This window comes from Rattus norvegicus, chromosome 4 (genome assembly GCF_036323735.1).
Source record: "Rattus norvegicus strain BN/NHsdMcwi chromosome 4, GRCr8, whole genome shotgun sequence".
In the NCBI taxonomy this organism is placed as follows: Eukaryota; Metazoa; Chordata; class Mammalia; order Rodentia; family Muridae; genus Rattus; species Rattus norvegicus.
In genome coordinates this window covers 171,554,041-171,578,948 of record NC_086022.1, presented here as the reverse complement: position 1 = coordinate 171,578,948, position 24,908 = coordinate 171,554,041, and the positions used below count along the sequence as shown (strand labels likewise).

The following is a 24,908-nucleotide window of genomic DNA, read 5'->3' as shown; positions in this document are numbered from 1 at the left end:
TGTCCCCTGGGACCGTGCAGACTTTTACTCTGACCAGTGTGGGGAGGGGACTTTCCAGTTCTCTGAAGTTTAGGCTAGTGAGAGCCTCGGATCTCCATGTGATAGCAGGGGAATGGAAACCTGTAGAGTTTCTAAATCTGAGGTTCGGCACCATATGATGTGTTTATAAAAAGATAAAATAGAGGGGATAGGTTCTATGGAGGTGTGGGGGAAGGGGGTGCCTCTGCGGTCCCAGGTTGAGGCATCTTTTGGAGGGGAGTTAAGAGGGTAGTACAGGTAGAGAGAGAGAGAGAGAGAGAGAGAGAGAGAGAGAGAGAGAGAGAGAGAGAGAGAGAGAGAGAGAGAGAAGAAGAAGAAGAAGAAGAAGAAGAAGAAGAAGAAGAAGAAGAAGAGGAGGAGGAGGAGGAGGAGGAGGAGGGGGAGGAGGAGGAGGAGGAAGAGGAGGAGGAAGAGGAGGAGGAGGAGGAGGAGGAGGAGGAGGAGGAGGAGGAGGAAGTGGACACTAGCCATGAGCACATGGAGAGAGAAGGGGAAAGGGAACAGGGAGAGAGTGGGGGCAGGAAGGCAAGAGCAAGAGAGAAGCAAGAGAATAAGAGAGAAAGGAGGGGGCAAGTAGCCCCTTTTATAGGGAGTCAGGCATACCTGGCTGTTGCCAGGGGTAGATCTTAGACAGAATGCTAACATCCACCAACACACACACACACACACACACACACACACACACACACACACACACACAGTTGACATTTAGTCTAGGCTCCACCCCACAGTTACCTGGCAATGTCCAGGTATGTCTGACTCATCATAAGAGAAGCTGTTTGTCCCTCCTCTCTCTCTCTCTCTTACTCTCTCATTCTCTTACTCTCTTTCCCTCTCTGTCCCTTCTTTCCTCATTCTCCTCCAAGTGCTCATGACGGATCACTCCTCCTCCTCCTCCCCCTCCTCCTCCTCCCCCTCCTCCTCCTCCTCCTCCTCCTCCCTCCCTCCCTCTCTCCCTCCCTCATCTCCCCCCTTCTCTCTCCGAATAGCCTTTCTTTCAACTCCTGTTACCATGACCCTGGATGGCACACATTCAAGAAGAGGTTGTGTGCTTCCTTACAAGTTTCTGTCAACCTACCATTATCTTACAATCACAATGATCTGAAAAGGTCCTAAAGAGTTTTACAAGGAAAGATCAACGCAGAAGCAATCAAGTCAATGTTGACTGTGTGGGTCTGTCGGCATGGCTGCTCAGCCCTACTTCTCCCTTTGCTTCACTGAAGCCAGCCTGCCCTCTCCAGGCCCTCTTCCTCTTCCCCTACCAGCTACCTACAACTTCTGCTTTCAGAGACCCTGTTCCCCAGTGTATTATTCTCTTATACTAGTTCTGCTGCATTTGTTGGTAGCCTAGGACGAGCGTGAGCAGTGTTTTAGCCCCTAAGAAAGGAGTGGATGGGATGAAATCATTGTTGTGGGAGGGTTCTTACTCTCCAGGAGAAATGGCAGTAAACCGAGGGAAATATGTACAGAAAATATGTTTCGTTATTTCATGTTATATATAAAAATAAATCTGAGTAATCTGTGGACACAATTTTAATTTTTTACTACAGTTATTTATTTTGGGGGAGGACATGTTTGTGTGGGGGTGTGCTATTGTTTGTGTGTGTGCGTGTGAGTGTGTGTGGGTGAGTGTGTGTGCATGCATGTGTGTGAGTGTGCATGTATGTGTGTGCATGTGTGTGAGTGTGCATGTATGTGTGTGCATGTGTGTGAGTGTGGGTGAGTGTGTGTGCATGCATGTGTGTGAGTGTGCATGTATGTGTGTGCACATGTGTGTGAGCGGGCATGTGTCAATGTGTGTGTGTGTGTATGTGTGTGCATGTGAGTGTGTGTGGGTAAGTGTGTGTGCATCCATGTGTATGAATGTGTGTGTGAGTGTGTGTGTGAATTCTCTTCCTCTGCCATCTGGATGGAACTCAGATTGTCACGCTCGACAAGTCCTTTTACATGCTGAGCCATCCCTCCATTTTCTCTTTAAATGTGTGGTTTGAGAGGACCTCTTCGGTGGCCTAATATTTGAGTAGAAATCCAATAAAGACAAGAAGCAGATTATGCACAAGACTCTAGGAAGAGACTCCTCCCTGCAGAGAGAATCACTCTCCGCACTAGGAAACAACTTTCGGTGATGAGATGAGAGAAACAGGAACTTGCAAAGGAGTAAACGGCAGACAAGGGTAGGGATGAGTGTTTTCCAGGAGCCAGGTGAGTGTATTGGTTAGGTGCTGCTGTGTGACAAACAAGCCCCAACTTGAATGGACAAAACAGAAGTAACGATGTCTCTTCTGATGTCAGGTTAGGTCATAGCTGGGTGGCTTCTGTTCAGGTCTTAGATCATAATGAGGTATCAGCCAGGACTGTTTATCTGTTCAGGAGATTCACTTCCAGAATGGCTCACTCACGTGCTCTGGGCAGAAAGCTGGAGGGATTTTTTTTCTCCCATTAATTGTTATTGCATATATATATATATATATATGCATGTCCTGAACATGGACAGCTCGACCTGTATGTTACTTGCATTGTGTTTTCAGAACTGTTTTGACACTGCACAAACCATCGCTGTGCTCTTCCCTGGGCACTCCCACTCCCAGCACTTCTTTGTGTGGGGGTTGAAGCCTTGTGGGTTTTTCTCAGTCCACTTTTGCACGTCCATTGATGTTGTTGTTGTTGGGCTCACACTCAGGCAGTCATGTTTGTGAGGCTTCATGGGTGCAGGTTCTGAGGTTACTAGGAGATACAATCTCACATCAAACTCTCAGGCCTTCTGGCTTTTTGTAATCTTCCCACACCCTCTTCTGCAATGTTGTCTGAGCCTTAGATGTGGGGGTGTTTTGTGGATGTATTCATCAGGACCGAGGGCCAGAGCTCTGAATTTCAGTGAGGTGTGGTTCTCTGCAGGGTTCTCTGTCTGTTGCAAAGAGAAGTTTTCTTTATGAGGGGTGAGGACTCCATTTATCTTTGGGTACACTACGGGCAAATGTTTATAGATGGTTGTCCGAGACTATGCTGTTTGAGGAAAGAAACGGCTGTAGATTCTCCACCAATAACCAGTAGCACTGGGTCATTAGCTAGGTTTCCTGTACCACCATGGTCTCCTCTTGTTGAGCAGGCCTTAACTCCAATGAGAAGGTATTTGTATTTATAGCGCAACTATCCACTGTATTTAAAAAGTTATCTTTACCTGCATATTATCTTGCAATTTATACAATAGCTCTGTTTTTGGACTTTATTAACTTTGTGAAGTATAATTATGCAGTTTTCTGTTTGCTTATTTGTTCGTTTGTCACTGGTGAAAAGGGTTTACTATATAGCCATGTAGCCCCGGCTACTGACCTCGAATCTGAGAGCCTCTTGCCTCAGCCTCCTGAGTGCTGGTTTTCAGGCTTGTACCCCGTCTTAGTTAGAGATGCTATTGCTCTGATGAAACACCACAAACAAAACCACTTGGGAAGTGTATCAGTCAGGGTTCTCTAGAGTCACAGAACTTATGAAATGTCCCCCTATATTAAGGGAATTTACTGGAATGACTTACAGTCTGCAGTCCAACTAACCCAACAATGGCCAGCTGTGAATGGGAAGTCCAAGAATCTAGCAGTTTCTCAGTCCCATGAGGCTAGTTGTTCTAGCTGGTCTTCTGTATAACCTGGAATCCTGCAGAAGTCGGTTCCAACAGATGTGCTGGCAAGTAAGTGCAGGCAGGTGAAAAGAGTCAGTCTTCCTTCTTCCGAAGTCCTCAGGTAGGTCTCCAGAAGAAGGCGTGGCCCAGATTAAAGGTGTGCACCACCACGCCTGGATCTGGAATTTACTTTGTCCCCCGCAGGTCTCGGACTCAGCGATCTGCTTACCTCAGTCTCCTGGAATTAAAGGCATGCATTGCCCTGCCTGGGCCTCAAGATCTCCATGTCAGGATCAGGTCAGAAGCCTGTGTCTTCCAGCCTCAACATCTGGATCAGAGGTGTGCCCTCCATTTCTGGATTGTGGTCCATTCCAGATGTAGTCAAGTTGACAACCAGGTAGGAACACCTAGACAGAAAGGAAAGGGACTAGGCTGACATAGCATAGTCCATCAAAGGAAGAAGCCACACCAGAAATTCAAACAAGGGGGTGGGGGGGAGGGGGGTGGAAAGTTGTACAGAAGCCATGGAGGGTGCTGCTTACTGGCGTTATCCTCTTGGCTTGCTCAGCCTGCTTTCTTATAGAACCCAGAACCACCAAGCCAGGGGTGGCACCACCCACAATGGGCTGGACTCTCCTTATCAAATGGAGGTATTTTTATCAAGCGAGGTTCCTTCCTCTCAGCTGACAATAGTTTGTGTCAAGGTGACATACAATCATCCAGCATCCAGCCCACAATGCCCCCTCATGTCCTTCTCATACATTCCCTAGGTCAGTCTGTTTTTCTCTAGTGTATGACTGCTGGCCTCTTGGTCACTCTGGTTCTACTTACCCTAAGAACAAAATGTAGTCTGTCAATTACTTGTATTAGACTCTACTAGTTATTAATAGGACCAAGCCACCCCCAAATAATCAAGGCAAAGTCCTATGGATTTATTTAATCAGCTAAGCACAATTGGGGGGGTTACCCCTAATCTATTTTTCTGTACACTGCACTATCTACTTTCCCAGCTTCGAACCCCGAGTGGTTGACGTGTGAGTCTCCCCTGGGTTATTTATGCTCCATCAGTCTACCCTTGGGACATTTTACTGGGCCACGTGCTTCTGGTCTATACGTCTAACGGGAACCTCCTGTTTCCTACCTCTCATTTCTCCTGCCTCCTCCTCTCTCTTTCCTCGTGGTCCCTACCTGGGACCCTCAGCCTGTTCTCCCCAGTAATTGGCTGTAGCCACTTCTATCTAACCAGCAGTTTTAAACTGGGGGATAAGGTTTCCGTAGCATCACTTGGTCTACTGAAGATCTGCTTGTTGGGGGCAACCACATCTTGGTGGCCAGTATTTAGCATTTGAATGCATAGCAGCATCAGACCAACCCACCAACATTAGTCCCTGACAGTGACTTTCAAAATAACAAGATCATGGGGCATATTTGGGTGATGAGTGAAGAAATGCCATTTCCCACAAGTGCCTTTGTTGAGGTGGCAGTCACTAAGTGTATTGATACAGACGGTGATCCTTGAAATGTTAGTGTAATTGAGCATGCATTGCTGACCGTAGCCATGAGGAGCGTGTTAGAGTAAGTGTACACTGCAACTGTCTTCAGCGAGATCGCACATGGGGCTGGCAGCTTGTTCTCATTTAAATTTATTCGCAAGCCAGTCCTCAAATAGCTTCAGAGTCAATTTTAGCATCCATGTGACCGACACAGATTTCTGTGTTAGATGATGATGAATTAATGAAGCTGAATTTTCTTTTACGACCTGCATTCCTAGATGTAACCAACAGCAGTTGTTGTTGCTTTTGTCTTACTTTTGTTTATTCCGTTGAAGGCTTTGTGGTGCGATACACGGCAGCATCTTCGAATTACAACCTGAATAAAGCTCCGAGAGAGAGAGAACCTATCTGAAGACAAATTATTTAAATTTAGCACCCAGTATATACATTTAACATTCACAATTTCTACTCCTCATTTCCTGCCAGCAAATTGTCTTTCTAGAGAGAAAGAAAGAAAGAAAGAAAGAAAGAAAGAAAGAAAGAAAGAAAGGAAGGAAGAAAAGGAAGAAAAAGGAAAGGAAGCCGATAGGGACTCTATAGGAGCAGAGGTTTGTAGCACACAGTAAAACCTATATATTTTACTGTATTATTACTGTTTGGGGATTCTATGTCTCTCCCCAAGATTATGCTTTTAGACACGCACACACATTCTAAGCACACATAGCTATGGGGACCCTCCCCCAGCATGCACACTCATGCGTCTATGTCACATGGGCTGGCTTGCTCCACATGTGTCATTAATTGTCAAGAATGCTGCTCAGACGGCTGATCAGAAGATAGACAGTGCAGGATTCGAGACAGCCCAGGGTTTCCTCCTCAAGTACGTTTAAAACCTCTCTCTCTCTCTCTCTCTCTCTCTCTCTCTCTCTCTCTCTCTCTCTCTCTCTCTCTCTCTCTCTCTAACTTCCTTCCTGTTCTAACTGCCAGTACTCAGAAGTCAGAGTTGAGAGACAGGCAGAGGTAACCTACAGAGACACACAGGGCGGACAGGAGCCTGGAATGTAAGTTGAATGCCTGAGGTGGGGGGAGGTCGCAGGTGGGCGCAGAATCAGGCAGGAAATCTCAGAACCACCCTGGGCCCTTGCAGGGGGAGCTGTTGCTGTTTTTAAGAAGGGCGGTTCTTTAAGACACTTCATGATAAGAAAAGTGCTAACAAGATTGCTGGGGCAGAAAGGGGAAGTCAGCCCTGGGAAGGGTGACAAGCTGAAGGAGGTAGGAGAGAGTATCCTGCTACCAGAATGTTCTAGAGAAGGTATCTGGGATACCTGGAATGGGGGGTGGGGTGGGGGTGCGGCACTGGGTGGTCCCTTGCTAGGCAGGAGCTGGAATTTGGCTAAGCTCAGGGAAAGGAAAAGCCTACCTCTGAGCTGATACCGACTGCCCTGCGTTGGTGGAGGGGTGGCTTGTGCTGGGGTGGAGACCGTGCGGTTTCCTGTTTTTAAGCACGCTTTAAAGAGACTGTTTGCAAAGAGAGAAAATATGGTTCAGAGCTGTCAAATACTAAGCCATTAACACAAACAGGGGAATTAAATTCCTGCAGTGGGATGGGCAGGAAGATATTCACTGTGACGGCCAAAAAAACAAAGCGGCCCTCCACATCAAGGGGAACTGGCGTAGACCTGGAAGATGTGGAGAAGACTGTGGGAGAGACACTAGGAGAGTCTGCGTGGGCCCGGCTATAAACGTGGTCAGTGGGCCTTCCAGCTGTTGTGGTCTGAACTTTGGCCTTGCTAGAAGTGCTTTAGACGTGCTGTCTTCTCTCTATCAGGTTTTCCAGGCAACAAGGGCCATCTCCGGTTACTTGTATCGTGGGTCTGAGAAACCCTGAGGGAGGCAGACTAACTACCCTTACAGGAAGGCCCCCAAACCACCCCTTCACAAAGACACCAACAGCCTTGTGAAGTCAGGCTTGGCACACTGGATCCCCACATGAGAACTCAAGAAGAGATCAGTGGTGACCCGCTGGCTGGTAATTGGTCACCGGCAGGTGCCATTTCTCTCAGTGACATTTCTCAGTGTGTATCCCTGCCAGGTTCAAATACAGCACAGGCTTAGTGACAAAAACAAGGTTATTCTTTTGCAAGACCTTCGGGTTTCTGATAGAACATGAGCCATCCAATCTCCCACACTCGGCCAATGAGGAACAACCCGCTAGCCATCTTAAACCTCATGGGCATCTTCTAGCCCTTAGAATTTGGTCCTTCACCATTTTGGAGAGCTTGGTTCTGTCCCGGGGGCGGGGAGGGGGCGGGGGGGGGGTGCTTGGAGCAGCCACACAGTTTTGTTTCCACTGGAAGCTCAGAACAGCGGAGTTATTCTGAGGGGAATTTATGGGAATACGATATGTGACAAACTTGAGCTAGCAGGAAGGGAGAAGGAGCCCTGTGGGGTGAAAATTAAGCAGAGAGAAGACAGACAGCATTGGCTCAGAGCCCTCTGTGTGCCAAGCCCGGTATTGAGAAACTCCAGATTTTCATACTCAGAGAATGGAGAAGAGAATTAAGGAAGTGTTGTGTAGTTCATCTACTGGGATGGTAAAAGAGCTGACAGCCTTAGACGTTGTCTGTGGGAGAAGATTCCTCTAATCCCACACCGGGCGTGCCTTTGCTGCTCTGATATGGACTACGTTGGTGGACGGTGGGTTGAGTCCCAGGCAGAGTCTACAGTGGCAGGCCCCAGGCCTCGCTTGCTCCTGAAAGATCACGGGTGCTTTCATCCACACAGTGAGATCTTACCAGGTTGTCCTTTACTGCTAATACTCTGGTTTCCTCAACCGAGGCTGGCCACAACTCCACGGAGCCTTCCCCGGGGGTCTGATGATCTCAGTGTCCATGAAATTGCATCTGACTTCTCACATTAATTTAGAACCTTGGTGACTGTGTCTACTTCGTTTTTGCCTAGTCATGGCTTCCGGAGTGCAGCTGTCTTTGAAGATGGTTTAAAGCAGTATTTGTGAAAGAAGAGGGTCACGCAGTGGGGGGAGAAGCATAGTAGAGTGAGTCTTACTCTTATCTTTTTTCTGCACCAAAAAGCAGAGCTGGGAGAGCGCGCTTGGAATGCACAGGCAGGAAGTAGATTGTTTCTCTGAGGAAGGGAAAGGTGAACCTCTGGTTCTCAGTGGCAGGGGTGGGGCCCGACTTTAATCGTAGCCTTTGAAAGGCAGTTCCAGGTCAGCCCCGAGGTACGGAGTGAGACCCTGTCTTTAAAAAACATGGCGGCGGGATATTTTTAAGATGGGAGAGAGAGAGAGAGAGAGAGAGAGAGAGAGAGAGAGAGAGAGAGAGAGAGAGAGAGAGAGAGAGAGAGAGAGATCTTTCTGGAATCACGCCCCCTTCATTGCACCTTACAAGGGGGTTTCCTCTCCTCTCAATCAGTAGCTTGGTTCTTCCCGTCCAGTTTTGGATGCCCATGCAGCTGACTTGGGAGGAAATGGCCTTGAGATGCCCCAGAAAGAGCCAACTCTTTCATGTGGCCAGAAATACTGAAGGGGTTTCTCCAGAAGCGACAGAGGAGGCCTTTGTGGATGCCCCGGTAAATAATCTGGGGTCTCCCAAAGCCAGGCAGCAGCAAAGCCAGCAGTTCTCAACAAGAACCCAGCTCTGGGCTCTGGGCTCTGGGCTCTGGGCTCTGGGCTCTGGGCTCTGGGCTCTGGGCTCTGGGCTCTGGGCTCTGGGCTCTGGGCTCTGGGCTCTGGGCTCTCTGGGCTCTGGGCTCTGGGCTCTGGGCTCTGGGCTCTGGGCCCTACTGTGGGAAATCCCCTGCCCCTGCTCTTCCCACCCCCACCGCATACCTCCCTCCATTTCTGTCTTAGTGACTCAGAGGTGCAGGGTAAGACCCCAGCCGACCCAGCCTTGCAGTGTAGTTAGACCTCCCTGCATTTTTCCCGGAGCTAGAGGCAGTTTCTCTGACTACTCATCTATCTTCTTCAGAGCGAACCTTCAGTCAGGCAAAGGATCAAGAAAATAAAATCTAAAACGGGATTGTTGATGTGAGGTATTTTGAAAGAAATACAGTAGTCATTGTCCCATTTTCACATTGGATTTCATTTATAAATAATCCTCACAAGTTCCTAAACTTCAGGCAGGTCCTGTCCTCTCTCCGCAGAGAAACAGACTGCTGCATACTAAGGAGGAAGGACTCCACACCATCGGTTTATACCCAGGGGAAGCACTTCCTGTTTAGGAAGTTATGTCCCACTAAAGACACAGTAGCAGGGCCAGGAAGGAAGATGAGGAAAGGAAGTAATATTTATTAAACATCCACTGGCCAATACAGTTCATGGTTCAGCCTTTTGATGCTGTGAGGAAGGCTCGTTTTCCCTACATCTCTGGTGGATGTTAGTGGCTTGCTTAGGTCCTATAAGAAGTCGGTTTCAAAGCTGGGCTTTGAGTCCCTTGTCCAACTTCCTCAAAGTCCCCACTTTATCAAACATGAACATCATGTTGCTAAATTCACCTGGGATGGGATTTATTTCCTGCTAGCATAAGATCTCATTGTTTTCGTGACCATCAACTCATATGAAGCTATATTAACAGTCAGACATGTGTACGCTGACCCAAGGTTAAGTCATAGTTACTATTTTCTCCTATCTTTTTCTGTTCCTGTAACACATAGCTCACATTGTCTCCCGCACAGTATCTGGTGATTCCTTGCAATAATTCATGGGATGCACCAAGTGTGTCATTGCCAAGCTTTTACTGGAAACAGTTCAGTAACTGTTTGCAGCTGTTTTCACCATAGTCTTTGTGTCGCAAAAGGTTTAGGTAAAAGAAATGTGATTTACATCTTAGGGGGGGTAAAAAGTAAATTATGTATGTTGTATTTTATAAAACCAAGGTATAATGTGGCAGGGGGGAGCACCTCCACTGGCCCTGCCAAGGTGCTCCCCTGAGAAATCACCACCATAAGACAGGCCTTGTACAAAAAAGGAAGTTTATTGGGGGGAGAAAAGGGGACCTAGAAAAGGGGTAGGGGCAGAGAGGGGCAGAGAGTGAGAGAGAGGAAAGAGGGAGACACCAGCTGGGAACAAGTGGGGGAGAGAGGAGAGAGAGAGAATGGTAAGCCACACCTGGCTCCTGCTGGGCAGAGCCTAGAGGAGTTGCCGTACATGTGAATTGTAGCACCTTTAAGAGAGTGGTATGGAATTTAAATAATTAAACACGGTATTCTTCCCTCAAATATACTGATGAGGTGAAGTAACTGAACAGCAATTCAGCTGTCACACAACTGTAGGCTGTAAGACACAGAAAGAGGCTGAGGACAGCGACTCATCTAAAGACCATCCCTCAAGATGAAGAGAGGAGGGGTCCTCGTGGCTACAACACATGCCCAAGAGTTCACTGCCGGAGAGCCAGAACCAACCTCCATATGTGAGGAGGGCTGTTGAGGAAGGAGATAATCACCCCCGGATCGAATAGACCTAACCACTAGCCACGTGGCTACACTCATAAGACACAGATGTCTTATGACATCTTGCTCTGTATATCCAACATTTTGGGAGGATAATTAGGGTCTTGGTTTTGGGGTTCAATCTCAACGATGTAGCAATGCCTGAGGAGGAAGAAAGCTTCCTCCACGGCAATCGACTGGACTGCATTCACCAGAAAGTTTACAGGTTTAACCTTAGACAGTGTCTCAGACAATGATAAGAGTATGAAGGTCTTCAGGGTCCATGAGTCTGTGGACTAAAGGAATAAAGAATTATATCTCTATTCTTGTCCTCTTTGGACTGAAGACCAGAGTGACTATTATATTTTTAAAGAGTGTTTTTATTTTTACTTTTATGTGCATGGCTGTTTTGCATGCATGTTTGTGTGCATACCATAGAAGCAAGAAAAGGGGGATGGATCTCCTAGAGTGACAGATGTTTATGAGCTACTGCACGGGTGCTGGGAATCAAAACCGAGTCCTTTAGGAGAGCAGCTGCTCTTGGCCGCTGAACCATCCCCCCAGCCTCTGCTTAGCCGGTTTTTTCAAACAAGTCCTGTCATCTCCAAAACGTGAAGGATCACCAATCAAACCAGTGGGACCTTATACAAATCATCAACTTCCACTTCCTCCCTGGCTCTGACTAGCAACTTAAATGTCAGCGTGCTCTGAAGGGAAGGGTTTGTAAACAGTGGTCGCTCACCAACAAGCCGTGGCTTTCTTGCCCCTTTGAATGGAGAATCACCTTTCCAGATATTTTGGATATTTTCATTACCGTACTAGCTACCTTCCCACAGCGAGCGACTTTGGATCATCTGGTCTCACATCTTTTTCTTATGCTGCAATTTTGCCAAGTTATTGTAATGTGGCTCGGGAATTCCCGCCTTTCCTGCACCGATACCAGATTCCATACATTGTCTTCTACTCTTCGACGTCTTTAAAAAGTTATCTCGGTATTACAAAACATTTATCAGTTTGCAATTAATTGTGAAAAAATTTAAATAACAATAAATTTAAATGGTAAAGTGATTTCATAATAAGGTTAAAACCCAGATGGTGGAAGAATTCATTTGCCAATGCCCACATAGTGAGAAGTTTGCAAGTCCTACGTCAGCCTCTCTTCCCTCTTTCTACCTCTCTCCCACCACCCTTTCTTCCTCCCTCTTTCTCTTGCTCTTTTCAAGAATTAGAATTTACAGCTTTTGCAAGGTATGAGATCTTGAACTAATGACTGGGCGTAATGACACCATCCAACAGTCAGGCGTTCAATGGGGAACTCTAGAACAGAGGCATTATGTTCTAGAAGGTTCTTTCCTGTGAAGTGAGATGCACCTGTTCATGCAAATGGCCTCACGCTCTGTCACGTTGCTTATGGATTCTCTACCCTGGTTATCTGTTAGGCTGTCGTGGCCACCAGATGAGACCGTGCTTCATCTGATTCTTCTTCTCTAACTTGCTCTTCATCAGTCCCTTAAAGGTTGTCCTCAAACTGCTACATCCACCAGCTACATCTTTCTTTATTTTTACTACCAGTTCATTCTGCTCTTTCTCCGCGTGCTGTTTGGAATATGAGCTGGGTTAGTCGTTATGCTTTCCCTGCTGATCTTCTGAGTCCTCTCTCCTGATCTCTGGAGTCTTGGCTTCAAATGATGCTGGTGGTTCAAGCGAGACAAGGGTTACCACAGGAACTGGCCTACCTGCTTCCTTCCTCTGTAGGAAGTGGACCTTGGCATTGCCATGTGGTTTTCAGAGCTACTCAGGGCTTTGGTGTTTGGCCTGATGCTGTGCTGGAAGACAAACGAACGGACCCTCGTTTCTTTCTCTGCCTTCCTTCATCTCAACCTTTCTTTCAGCCCTGCTCCACACGCCACCATTTCTCTTTCTTCTGTCCCATAAACTTGCTTTTGTTCGTCCTCATTTCTAAATTATTTTCCTTCCTGTTGCGTCAGTAACATTGAAATACAGAACTGCAATCAAATTGGCCTGTCAGTTCCCTCGTCCCCGGAGAGTTCGCAGACGTTCCCAGTGTCACTATGGATACGATGTGATAGAGAATGTCTTTCTCGTGTGACTGAAGAGAAATGGCAGCTTTGACGATCCTTGCCCAGGCATCTCCCTGGCCTTCGGCCACACACTATGACGTTCACAGCTGTGTCATGGGGAGCCAGTCTCTTAACCCTCAGGTCTCAATTTTCCCAGTGATTTTGGTGAGAAGGTGGAATATTTTACCTCTTAACCTTGTTTGGACTCTGAAAAGTGGTATTGAGAGATGCTCATCAATACTCACACAGAAAAAAGATAATTTTGCTCTATTCCTCCTCAGTTCTGTTTACACAAGACAAGTAAGTGTAGACACTGATTAATTAGAGGAAGAATGCATCATGATGACCAGGCGAGACTTCATGTGTGTGTGTCCAACCTTTTGACACACAGTTCCACAATCTTGTCACATATAAATGTCATGCCCAAGAGTCATGCCATTGAGTTAAAAAAAATTGAAGAAAAATCTTACACTCTTTAAAACTAATGATTTTGTATTAGGCCACACTTATAGTTGACCTACAGTATGTAGAGAGCACGAGGTCACTAGAAATAGAGGGAAATACAAAAGAAAGTGGGAACCTGGCAGAAGGCCCCGAAAAAGAAATTTGTACTTACCATCTTGCCTAGAGGAATTTGAGTCCTTTTCTGTTTGGTGGCATGTCAAAAGAACACAGGATACAGAGGGGAAGGAATCAGTCACCAGTGAAAATCATAAAATGTGGAGCTGCACAAATGTTACAGGTGAGGGTGGGCACTCAAGAAGAACCTAGAACCCAGTATCTGCTCTCAAGCTACGACTAACAGCATGGAGTGGGGGCATTCATACGTGGGGCCATTCATATGCGCGGGGCAGGCGTGAGAAGTCTGCTTTCTCCAGGGTTCCCCTTTAAGTTCTGATAAGTGTTCAAGGAAAGAATAAGTTAATGAGAAGTAACCAGCCATTTCACCACAGATAATTGTCCATCGGTCAGCCTAACTCAGGCTGTGCACACTGGGAATAGCACTGGAGGGAAACTAGCAGTCGGTCACTGGGATTGTCTGTGCTACGTTTCTTCACTGTAGTGCGTTGCTCAGGAGAAACTTGTTTAGTCTTGTAGCTTTAGTCTCTGAACAAGCCAGAGAAATGATGGGAAATGCTATCTATTTCATGAACTGTGTTGAGGAACAATTTGAAAATCACTGATGAGGACAGGTCTCCAATAATAGCAAGCCTAGTAGCTAATGGACTCTCTCTCTCTCTCTCTCTCTCTCTCTCTCTCTCTCTCTCTCTCTCTCAAGTAAGGAACAATCAAGATGACGGAGAAGGATGAGCAGCCACAGCTGGAGGAGGGAGAGGATGAGCTGGACAGCAAGCTCAACTACAAGCCGCCCCCTCAGAAGTCCCTGAAGGAGCTGCAGGAGATGGACAAAGATGACGAGAGTCTAACCAAGTACAAGAAAACACTGCTGGGAGATGTCCCCGTGGTAGCAGGTGTGTGTGTGTGTGTGTGTGTGTGTGTGTGTGTGTGTGTGTGTGTGTGTGTGTGGTGAGGTGTCAGGCATGGCCTCCACGGAGACGTGCATTGCTGTTGACCACAGTCAGGAGCAAAGGGCTTCACGGTTAGGTGGGCGAGGCGCCATTTGTACATGCTGCCTAAGGTCATGGACTGTATAATTATGTTTTCTTTGAAGACTGCTTGAGAGTCAGAGGTGAGGCAGACAAAAATTACCCACATGGAGCACGTAGAATTTCAGACCACTACACTCTATTCTGTTCTCCACCAGTCCCTACTTATTTTCCTTTCTTCCTTGGATGTTTCTTCCATTGTCTCTCTCTCTGTATCTCTCTCTCTGTCTCTGTCTCTCTCTGTCTCTCTCTATCTCTCTCTGTCTGTCTCTGTCTCTCTCTCTGTCTCTCTCTCTCTCTCTCTCTCTCTCTCTCTCTCTCACACACACACACACACACGACACGGCGACAGGCCTGAATCTACGTCTCAGTATTTGAGACTTATAATTAAGATGGGTCTGTGTCTTAGTTAGCAAGTTGGAGAGTCAAAAGTGGATTTGTCCTACCCTTCCACAATCACAGTGCAGCACTGACGGAAGACAGGCCAGGAACTCCAGGGAAGAATCTGGACACAGAAACTGAAGCCGAGGGCCATGGAGGGGTGCTGCTTACTGGCTTGCTCCCCATAGCTTGTCCAGCCTGCTCTCGTGTGGCACCCAGGACCACAACCCAATGTCCATATGAGCTGAGTCCTCCCAGAACAACCATGAATTAAGGAAATGCACTATGGGCTTGCTCACGGGCAAGTCTGGTGGGAGCGCTTTCTCAAGCAGGGCTCACTCTTCCAAAATGACTCTAGCTTTGCCAGCTTGACCTAAAAGTAGCCAACACAGTCCATAAATGCCTGAACTAGAAAAATCACAATTCTGCTGTTCCTACAGGAATCAGTACTAAGCATAGTGAACCTGCCATTCTATTTCTATTGCTACATAGAGATTTAATTTTCTCTTTATATTCTCTTCCATCATCTACGACATGAAACACATGGATGCACATGCACACATACATGCATGCACACACACATGCATGCACACACTGAGGCACACATGAACACACTCATGTATGCTCCCATTCACACACTCACATACACTTACACATGCATGCACACACACACACACACACACACACGCTCACACTTCCATGCACACACTCATGCACTTCCCATACGATGCCCTTCCATGTGCTTATGGTTTCTTTTGAACCCTGCAGACCCAACAGTTCCCAACGTGACTGTGACCCGGCTTAGCCTTGTTTGTGACAGTGCACCAGGACCAATCACCATGGACCTTACTGGTGAGTGAACACGTCTCTACTGTTTGGAAGGGTCTAAGATGTCACAGGGAAAACTTGGTCTTTTTCCTACTGGAGAAAACTAGTCAGGTGGCCCTTGGAGATGCGCTGGGACAAGTCCACAAACCGTTGCATTCCCAGTGTCCACTGCTTGCCATATTTAATGAAAAATCCAGCTCCCGACTCAATGTAGTGGATCAACCGAGAGTTATACACCTTTGGTGTGCATGTGTGTATTTGTGAACTGTTCTGATTCTGTATTCACGTACATGTGAAAAGTGCATATATGTGCATGCATGGGAAGACCAGATGTTAACCTCAGTTATCTGCTTACTGGCTTGGCTTGCTCCCCAAAGTGTCTTCAGCCTGTTTTCTTAAAGCACCAGGACCACTAGCCCAGGGGAACCATTGTCCACACGAACTGGGTCCTCCTGCAATAAGCATCAACCAAGAAAGTGCACCCCAGCATCTCTCACTGGGGCTGGTCGGTCTGAGCTGATGAGCTCCAGGGACCCGCCTGTCCCCACTGCTCCAGAGCTAGCACTCACAGCTTTATTCATTAGGGCAGGGGGTGCTTATTCCTTTGTTTCTGAATATCTTAAATGTGGGTTCAGGAGGTCCTTGTGCATGCGGTCTCTTCAGTCTACAGTTTCCCATCTTTGATAGGTTCAGCTGTGCAGCATTTACTCAGACCTGTGTGTGTTTCCCCGCGTAACAGAAGCTGTTCTCGTAGGAGACAGTGCGGGCGGCAATGCTGACACAGATGCTGTGCATCACCAGATTTGCAGTGTTTACGTGGTTTGAACGCCAGCAAAAGAGTTAATCTTATCCCCAGTATGGCTGGGATACCCCAATGCCTCCTGGATAATGACAGACAGACACTCTGCCACTCAGCACACCCAAAGCTTAAAGCTCTGTTTCTAAACAATTTCTCTGACAAAACCCGAAGATAACAATCAGTGTTTCTTTTCACCTTTTGTGACTAACAGCCGTTTGCCTCCATTAGGTGGTTTGGAAGGAGATGGGCTGAAACGGGGAAGATGGGCTTCATGGGAAAGTGTTGAGGATTGAGAAAAGGGGTCATGAATCCAAATGAGGGTGCAGTGCCCAAGGTAGATCTGGAAGGGAAGACTTGCTGCCAAATTCAATGCTTTACGGAAGCCGGCAGGGAAGCACAGGTCTAGAGCAGCCGGTTTAACAGCAGAGCTTCCTCTCACAGGGCATATGCGATTTACCTTATATGGATATTTCTATCAAGGGGAGGAAATCAGGGCCTGAGAAGCCGGCTTCCTGTTCAGCTGAAATCAGCAGGGCAGACACCCGCACGCACTCATGCACGGCCCCACGCTGCTGCATCACTTCAGGCACAAACTCGCCCTCTCACCCAGACTCAGGCCTCCTCCTGCACTCCTCCTCCTGCTGGGTCATGTGGCCAGGTACAACGGTCAGTTTGCAAGAGTAGGTCTGACGCTGCTGAGGACATGTCCAGAGGGGAAGGAGGACCAGGCAGAAGAGCTTGGTCTCTGTCCTCCTTTCTCAGAAGAGAAAACCTGGGTTTGGTTTTCTGTCCTAGAGAAAGTACTGTGCTAAAGCCATATAATAGTGTTTATGAAGTCAAACACATACCTAAGGATACACATATACATGCACAGACATATGTGCACACATACTCACTTGTATATGCACACATACACAATTGAGTTGTGTGTGTGTGTGTATAATGTAAATGCAAGTCCAGTAAGTACGAAGAGAGCACTTACTTAAATAATTATAAAAACTGAAAGCAGTTTTTAAAATACCATATATTATCAATAGTTACTATCAATTGTATGAATTGATGGAGGGGAATTTTCTTGAAGTCTATCAATTCTTTGAAAGCCAAAGGCTGATGCTCTTATGTATTTATATTTTTATATTTCTTTGAAAGAAGCCCTCATGTCTTCATCTAGCTATGCATATGCATGCAGTTTTCAGTAGACGGTATATTAGCTCACTTTTCTCGAGGCTGATTAGTTGGTTGACACTTTTTTTGTTATTGATAACAAAAAAAATACAGTCATCTTCTTGAGTACTGATTGGAAGTTGTGGGAAAAAAAGAGATTTATCTTCACAAAGAATTATGGGGAAAAAGTATATTTTTGGCATTGACATTAAACTGAATGAAAACCCTTTACTATGTTACTGTTTTTTTTTAAAAAAAAAAACTAAGCTGTAAGATTTCAGCTAGTGTGTATGTGTGTGTTTGTGTGTGTGTGTCTGTGTGTGTGTCTGTGTGTGTGTCTGTGTGTGTCTGTGTGTGTGTGTCTGTGTGTGTGTCTGTGTCTGTCTGTGTGTGTGTCTGTGTGTGTGTCTGTCTGTGTGTTTGTGTGTGTGCGTGTGTGTGTGTCTGTGTGTGTGTGTCTGTGTGTGTGTCTGTGTGTGTGTGTGCGTGTCTGTGTGTGTGTGTCTGTGTGTGTGTCTGTGTGTGTGTTTGTCTGTGTGTGTGTCTGTGTGTGTGTCTGTGTGTCTGTGTGCCTGTGTGTCTGTGTGTCTGTGTGTGCGTGTCTGTGTGTGTGTCTGTGTGTGTGTGTCTGTGTGTCTGTCTGTGTGTGTGTGTGTGCGTGTCTGTGTGTGTGTGTCTGTGTGTCTGTGTCTGTCTGTGTGTCTGTGTGTGTGTATGTGCGTGTCTGTGTGTGTGTGTCTGTGTGTGTGTGTGCCTGTGTGTAATCTCACATGTCTTCTGAGGGGATCCTTATGAATCATGTAACCCAGGTGGGCCCAGCAGAAGTGGCTGAACCTTAGCTTTCTTTCTTTATGTGGCAGCTTCCGGGGATAGTAACATTGTAAATGCTCTTCTGCAGGTGATCTCAAGGCGCTCAAAAAGGATACATTTGTGCTAAAGGAAGGTATCGAATACAGGGTCAAGATTAACTTCAAAGTAAGTATCTCCTGCAGGTGCTCTGAACTTTCCTGTGACCCATTTCTTGCCTCGTTGTGCAGGTTGACATCACTGTTGTCCTGGGGTTGGTTGTCGTGGTCTTCCTTTTCCCAGCTTGGTTCTGGAATAACCTGTTTCCACTTATGAGCTCTTCCTGTGGAGACCCACCCTTGCTTCCCACCTTTCCCTAGCTAGCGGGGACACCTCAGCCTCTCCATCCACTGTCATCCTTTCTCGGAACTCCTGCGGCTTCCACCCCTGACTCACACACTCCTGGGTATTCCCCCTCACACAGCCTAAGCACCCAGAGGTAGGCTAAAATTGCGTGCCCTTCCTACCACTGTTTCACACAACCTTGTAAATGGTAGGTCTTCATGAATATATGGCAAGAAATGGACAAACCAATGATTCAAGGACTAGGAAAAGAAAACAGGCTACTCCAACTCCCCCGTTCGTGCAGATGCAGGAACTGCGGGCTTAACAAAATGGCTAGGAATTTCAGAGACATTTTGTGGGGCAGGCGGCCAGATAATAGTGAAATTAAGCAAGACAAAGCTCACCTCTCCTGAGTAGACAGACATGAGTAACTATGGATCTCAGAAAAACAACCTTGACTTTGAAAGCAAATAAGTGAGAGATGCACTGTTTTGCCTCTCAGGGTTTGTTTGTCTTGGCTGTCCGTCATTTCCACTCAGTCATATTCTCCAGGGTTCCACCAGGACGACGCCATCTGCTCTCTCCGGTGCACACCGGGCCCATCTTTCTCCTGGGTGCATGATATGATTCAAGGAGGTTCAACAGCCACCTGCATACCAAAATACCTAACGTCTCCTCATCTTGGAAATAGTTGTTGGCACCCCAGAACCTGTCCCTTGAGCTGTTTCCTGCCGTATTGTTTATTACTAGAGCAACTGGGGTTCGGGGGAGAGGCTCCCATCTAATATGCACAGGACAACTTCACCTCGGTCTAGGATTTAGTCGTTAACACCACTGTGCTGTCAGTTTAGAAAACTTGTGTTTGGGGTTGGGGAACTGACTCAATGGTAGAGTGCTTGCCTAGGAAGCGCAAGGTCCTGAGTTCGGTCCCCAGCCCCGGGAAAAAAAAAGAAAAAAAAAACAAACAAAGAAATTACACGTGGTGTGCTAAGAAAACTTGTGTTTACACATGAAACCCAACCAGCAGCTTTTGACTAAGAGGATGGGCAGAGGTCTAGGAATGTAGGTGAGCCTAGAGATGCTTGGGTTGCACATGGGGGTGCAAAGAAACCCCTGAGTCTAGTCCACCTCTGAAGTTTGCCCCAGTCTCCGCCAAGGTTAGAACCACTCAGTACCCAAGTAAAGCTGAGTCAGTCTCTAGCTTGTCCCAGCTTGGAGTTACAGTTAGAAGGAACCCAGATCAGGGAATGAGTAATTAAAAAGGTACTTAAATCTTTACTGACATTTCTTGACAAATGTTCAAGGACACTGCGTTTCTCATAGCAGTTACCTACAATCCTCCAGCACTCTGTTTCTCTCGGGGCTCTTCTTATCCTAAAACTGACAACACCCGAGAACCCCGGACGAGGGTGGTTCTGGAGTCTCCACTGCCTGTTCTCTGCCCCTTAAGTGCATGAAGCACCTCTGACTTCCACAGTCCTCAGGTTCATTCCTGTCATCAAAACTTTGGGAGTGGGGGCGGGGAGATCCAGTATCCAGGGGGCATGGACGAAGAAGATATTATATAAATATTCAACTTTTTTCCTGCCCTAAATATGTTTCTATTAAGGGGTTCCTCTGTGGAGCACCACTCACACAGCAGATGCCTCATTTAAAATTCTTGCTACTGCTTGAACTGTCTTTCCCGCTATGCAGTCCCACTGGGCCCAAGGGTCAGGCCCAAGGCTTGTATAAAGTCGCATTCATTTCCCCCGTTCCCTGGGGCTGGCTGTAAGAGTGGGAGTGATTAGGAAGTGTGAGGCTTCTTCTCATCACCATCTCTCCATGAGGCTGTTTTCATTCCAGCTGCTTTTGGTTGCTTGGCCACACACCACTAACCTAGACGGTTTAGACTCCAAGGTGACAGTGCTCACTCTTGGGCTGTTTCACAAACATCAGGAGAATGAAGGACAGCCCTGGCAGTTTGGTTCCAACTATTGTACCCACTGTGTGCATAGGGAGCCGTAATTATTCACGGAGGAAATTATCGAAGATGCTTTCATTCTTCTGCTGTTGAACGTTTCCCCAGGTCCTACAGCTAATGAGTCAGTGTCCTCTTTAACTTGTTTGTATAGACATGACCATAGTGAAAAGGTAACAGACCGCCCACTTCGGGCCCAGGTATAATGAGTCATGGAAAACAAAATGCTAGCTTGTCTGCAATTCCACTCCACCCTGATGGATTTTCACTGAGGATGTAGGGAAAGTAGCAACAGTTCAGATGATGACCGTGGTGAGAGAGTCTGGAAGTGCATGCCGGGTGCCAGTGGGCTCCATCCATTATTAATGGGAAGAGTGTTTTGATGACCCCTAACCTTCCGTCTAGGCTCCAGTCTCAGTGACTCGGCCTATCCTAGGCCTGATTTTCCATTACTACTTCGCTCCCTCTTGTTTGTTTCTCAGAGGCTTGGTGGATCATCTCTGAGGATATGGTGTTCGCAGACTTACATAAAATTTTCCATTGGTATTTTTATAACCTTCTCTGAGACAGGGGCCATGTTTTCACAGGCAGCATTGAGGAGACAGGGCTAGAGATGATTTCCTAAGCCGCTGAGGAATGAGAAATGTGGTGAAGAATACCTAGGCAGTGCTTTAATCAATGCCCTCCCGAAGAGCAGCTAAGTGGAGAAGTATTTCAGCAATGAAGGATGAAGCCCGCATTGGCAGCATTCAGCCTTGCGATTGGGCCTCTCCAATTCTGGTTCAGCTAGAGGGGATGGGCAGGAAATATTCAAACAGACAAGCAAACAAGCAAACAAACAAACAAAACAGAAGAAGCAGAAAGAGTTTCTAATCTGAATTGCTTGTGGGCTTCTCATCTCCAGGTGAATAAGGATATTGTGTCTGGCCTGAAGTATGTTCAGCAGACGTACCGGAATGGGATGAAAGGTAAGAGGTTGTCCACAACTACTTCTCTGTGCAATCTCTGCCCCAGACGACCTTTGCTTATAAACTTACAAGAGTTGGTATAGATATAGGTATATGAGTTATATAAGTATATGAGGTATATAGGTATATAGGTATATGACGTATATAAGGTATATAGATATATATGTATATGAGGTATATAGGTATATAGGTATATAAACATATAGGTATATAGGTATATGACATATCTAAGGTATATAGGTATATGAGGTATATAGGTATATGAGGTATATAGATATATAGGTATATGAGGTATATGAGGTATATAGGTATATGAGGTATATAGATATATAGGTATATGAGGTATATAGGTATATAGGTATATGAGGTATACAGGTATATAGGTATATAGGTATATGAAGTATATAGTTACATGAGGTATATAGGTATATAGGTATATGAGGTATATAAGTATATGAGGTATATGAGGTATATAGGTGTATAAATATATAGGTATATGATGTATATAGGTATATGAGGTATATAGGTATATGATATATATGAGGTATATAGGTATATGATATATACGAGGTATATAGGTATATGAGGTATATAGGTATATGATGTATATGAGGTATATAGGTATATGATGTATATAGGTATATGGTGTATATAGGTATACAGGTATACAGGTATATGAGGTACATGAGGAAAAGGGAGACAGACATTGAGCCATCATTCAAAATGCCAAGTTCAGTCGAGGCAAACTACTAGCCTTCAACATCCGGAATCTGCATTTAAGTTTGTTACTTGTATGGAGAGATTAATCAAGGTGAATTGGAGACAAAGTCATAGAAATATTCATCAGAAGTGAACAAGTAGAGGAAGAAATAGCTCTGTTAGAAAAGGGCTTGCACGAGCACCCGAGTTTGAGGCCCTAGAACCAACAGAAGCAAGCCAGCATGGTGGTAAGAATTCCAGCCTGGAAATGTAGAGACAGGAGGATCCTGGAGTATCACTGGATGACTGATGTAGACTAATTGGTGAGTTCCAGGCCAGTGGAAAGATCTTGTTTCAAAAAATAAAAGAAACAAAACCAAGGTGGATGTCACCTGGGGAGAACACCTGAGGTCAATTTCTGGCCTACACACGTGCATGCACGTGCACGCACACACACACACCACACACACACACACACACACACACACACACACACACACACACACACACAGTTCACAGGGTAAAAGCACGTCAGAAAAACAAGAAAGACGTGCCCTGGGATTGTGTCCTAGGGGTGAGCATCAGGAGTTCCACTGGGGCGGGAGGGACAGAGAGACAGTATTCCTGTCTCTTAACCAAGAAGTGAGGAACACTTGTCTCTAGGCTAAGGAAAGCAGTGTAATTGAAGTGTATAACCAACCACCCATTCTTTCCGCTGTCAATCTGGACATACCTTGGGCAGAAAGGTAACCCAAACAATTCCACCTTCCTTCCTGGCCCTTCTTACTCTGTGTCAGAGGTGGGAACAATATAACAGAGCCCAGTCCCCAAAGAGACAAAAGAGCCAAGGGAAATTATTGTTTGATGTGACCACAGGACGTAGGAACCCATCTATGAAATTCCAGGGAAGACTGTGGACCCGAGAAACACTGGTTGGCCTTGCTAATGTCTGCTCTGGTGAAAACCCAGCTCAATTTCCTACTCCCTCCAAGCCCAGAGGCAGTGCTGGCTCAGTAGGCAAGCAGCCCCTGGCACGCATGCAGCTGTCCCTCAAAGCTGCAACAGTTAAAAGGGCAGCCGTGCCCGACCTCCCGGCTATCCGCTGCCATTTAAACCCCAGCTGCTCTGAATTCATGCATACCCCAGCGGTCCACTCGTAAGTATGGCTGGTTGACGGCTGGTACCAGTTCTCCATTTTTGAACTTTTAACCAATTTGCGGATCTCCCCTCCCATCTAACATTCTAATTCCTAAATTCTACACATCCTGATCACCAGATCTTACAGTAACCCTCTCCAACTAAGAGGCTCATAGAATGACTGCAGACAAGAGGTCCTTGAAGTCTGTTACATAGAGAAAAAGGAATGCCCTACGTGCTGCCAAGCGTAAATAGCTTCAAGACTGGGGCCGGAAATGTAGGTCTCATCTTGTTAGCCCCACCTGACTGTCTGTCAGTTTTTAATGGTGCAGTCTGCTACATCTCTGTAAAGACACTGTAGGTACAGTGACTTAAGTAGCCTAATACTCTGGCTTAATAATCAGAATAGACTCTGAAACTTTTACTGAACGTCCGCCCCCAAGTGTGGGGAGTGGCAAAGTAAATCACATTTTTCAAAGGAATTTGGGTTTTAAGAATGCTTTAACATATCTGTCTGGAGGGATTGTTTGGTCTCTTGAGACAAGGTCTCTGGTGTGTGCAGCTCGACCTTGCAATAAACTCGTACCTTAGTTTCCCTGGTGCTACAAACAGAATTGGGCACACATGGCTTAGTTAAAAAAAAAATTTAGAAAAAACTGTTCTAGCTAAAACTGACATTCGGCCAGGCTTGGGCACTGTCGTTTCCGCTTTCTCTCATGTGAGCTGCACTCCAGCTCTCCCAGTTTTAGTATGCTTATCTGACACCAGACTCTCACACTAATGGACCTTTCTTCCTTCCCAGTGGATAAAGCTACGTTCATGGTTGGCAGCTACGGGCCTCGACCAGAGGAGTACGAGTTCCTCACTCCAGTAGAGGAGGCTCCCAAGGGCATGTTGGCCCGAGGCACTTACCACAACAAGTCCTTCTTCACCGATGATGACAAGCAGGACCACCTCACCTGGGAATGGAACCTGGCCATTAAGAAGGATTGGACAGACTGAGTGCATCTGTCCATCCCTCCCGCCCGGACCATGTTGATCATTGCGTTCTCCCTCCTCCCTCCCTGTTCCCTGCTGGGTCCTTTATCACACACACACACACACACACACCCCTCATCACTGATATGTTTTATCTTACCCCATCTCTCAGAGTGTTCCCTTAAAACCCAGGCTTTAACCCGGCATGTTCCCTCAGACTGTCTCCCCAGAGCAGAGCAAGGCCAGAGTTCTGAAGTTCTCCATCTCATTTAGTGGCCTCCTCTCTTCTCCCAGTTTGAGTCCTGGAGGCCAGGAAACGGGCAAGCTGTTGCTCATGGCTCCGTGGCCTTCTGTTCAGAAACTTATTCTTCCACTGGTTCAATGAATCTCATCACCCTCTCTGCCAATGGGAGCTCTTCTCTTGTGGGAGACACTGTAAACAACACCAAAGGAAAAAATAAAACCACTGTGTGTGTGACTGAGACCCTGCCTTCCTTTTCCCTTCCAACGAAAACGGTACCATAAGGCGCGCATTTTGAGTTGTCTTGTGAATGGGAGTATGGGTGAGAACCATGGTCCATG

At 46.5% G+C, this 24,908-nt stretch overlaps 1 protein-coding gene and 1 long non-coding RNA gene across 8 annotated transcripts; one reads left to right on the top strand and one right to left on the bottom strand.

Moving 5' to 3' along the window:
* Positions 1–1,557: 1,557 nt before the first annotated feature.
* On the bottom strand, positions 1,558–5,837 carry LOC134486856 (uncharacterized). Its single transcript, XR_010066291.1, has 2 exons — positions 5,461–5,837; positions 1,558–4,059 (listed from the first exon to the last, which is right to left on the bottom strand). It is a non-coding gene; the product is annotated as an uncharacterized LOC134486856 (long non-coding RNA).
* Positions 5,838–5,891: 54 nt separating this feature from the next.
* On the top strand, positions 5,892–24,810 carry Arhgdib (Rho GDP dissociation inhibitor beta). Of its 7 annotated transcripts, XM_006237563.5 has the most exons (7): positions 5,966–6,025; positions 6,133–6,206; positions 13,954–14,146; positions 15,431–15,514; positions 18,352–18,428; positions 21,449–21,512; positions 24,151–24,810. In XM_006237563.5, the coding sequence occupies exons 3-7, from the start codon at positions 13,969–13,971 to the stop codon at positions 24,348–24,350; spliced, it is 603 nt and encodes a 200-aa protein (XP_006237625.1). In that variant the 5' UTR covers positions 5,966–6,025; positions 6,133–6,206; positions 13,954–13,968; the 3' UTR covers positions 24,351–24,810. The 7 variants fall into 7 exon arrangements, with proteins under 7 accessions (XP_006237623.1, XP_006237625.1, NP_001009600.1 ...); XM_006237561.5 differs by lacking the exon at positions 6,133–6,206 and having other exon boundaries at positions 5,892–6,025; NM_001009600.1 differs by lacking the exon at positions 5,966–6,025 and having other exon boundaries at positions 6,149–6,206; positions 24,151–24,804.
* The last annotated feature ends 98 nt before the right edge of the window (positions 24,811–24,908 follow it).

Coding starts and splice junctions, on each gene's coding strand:
- Arhgdib (XM_006237561.5), top strand. CDS start 13,969: ATGACGGAGAAGGATGAGCAGCCACAGCTGGAGGAGGGAGAGGATGAG. Junction 14,147..15,430: donor AGATGTCCCCGTGGTAGCAG/GTGTGTGTGTGT, acceptor TGAACCCTGCAG/ACCCAACAGTTCCCAACGTG. Junction 18,429..21,448: donor GGGTCAAGATTAACTTCAAA/GTAAGTATCTCC, acceptor TCTCATCTCCAG/GTGAATAAGGATATTGTGTC.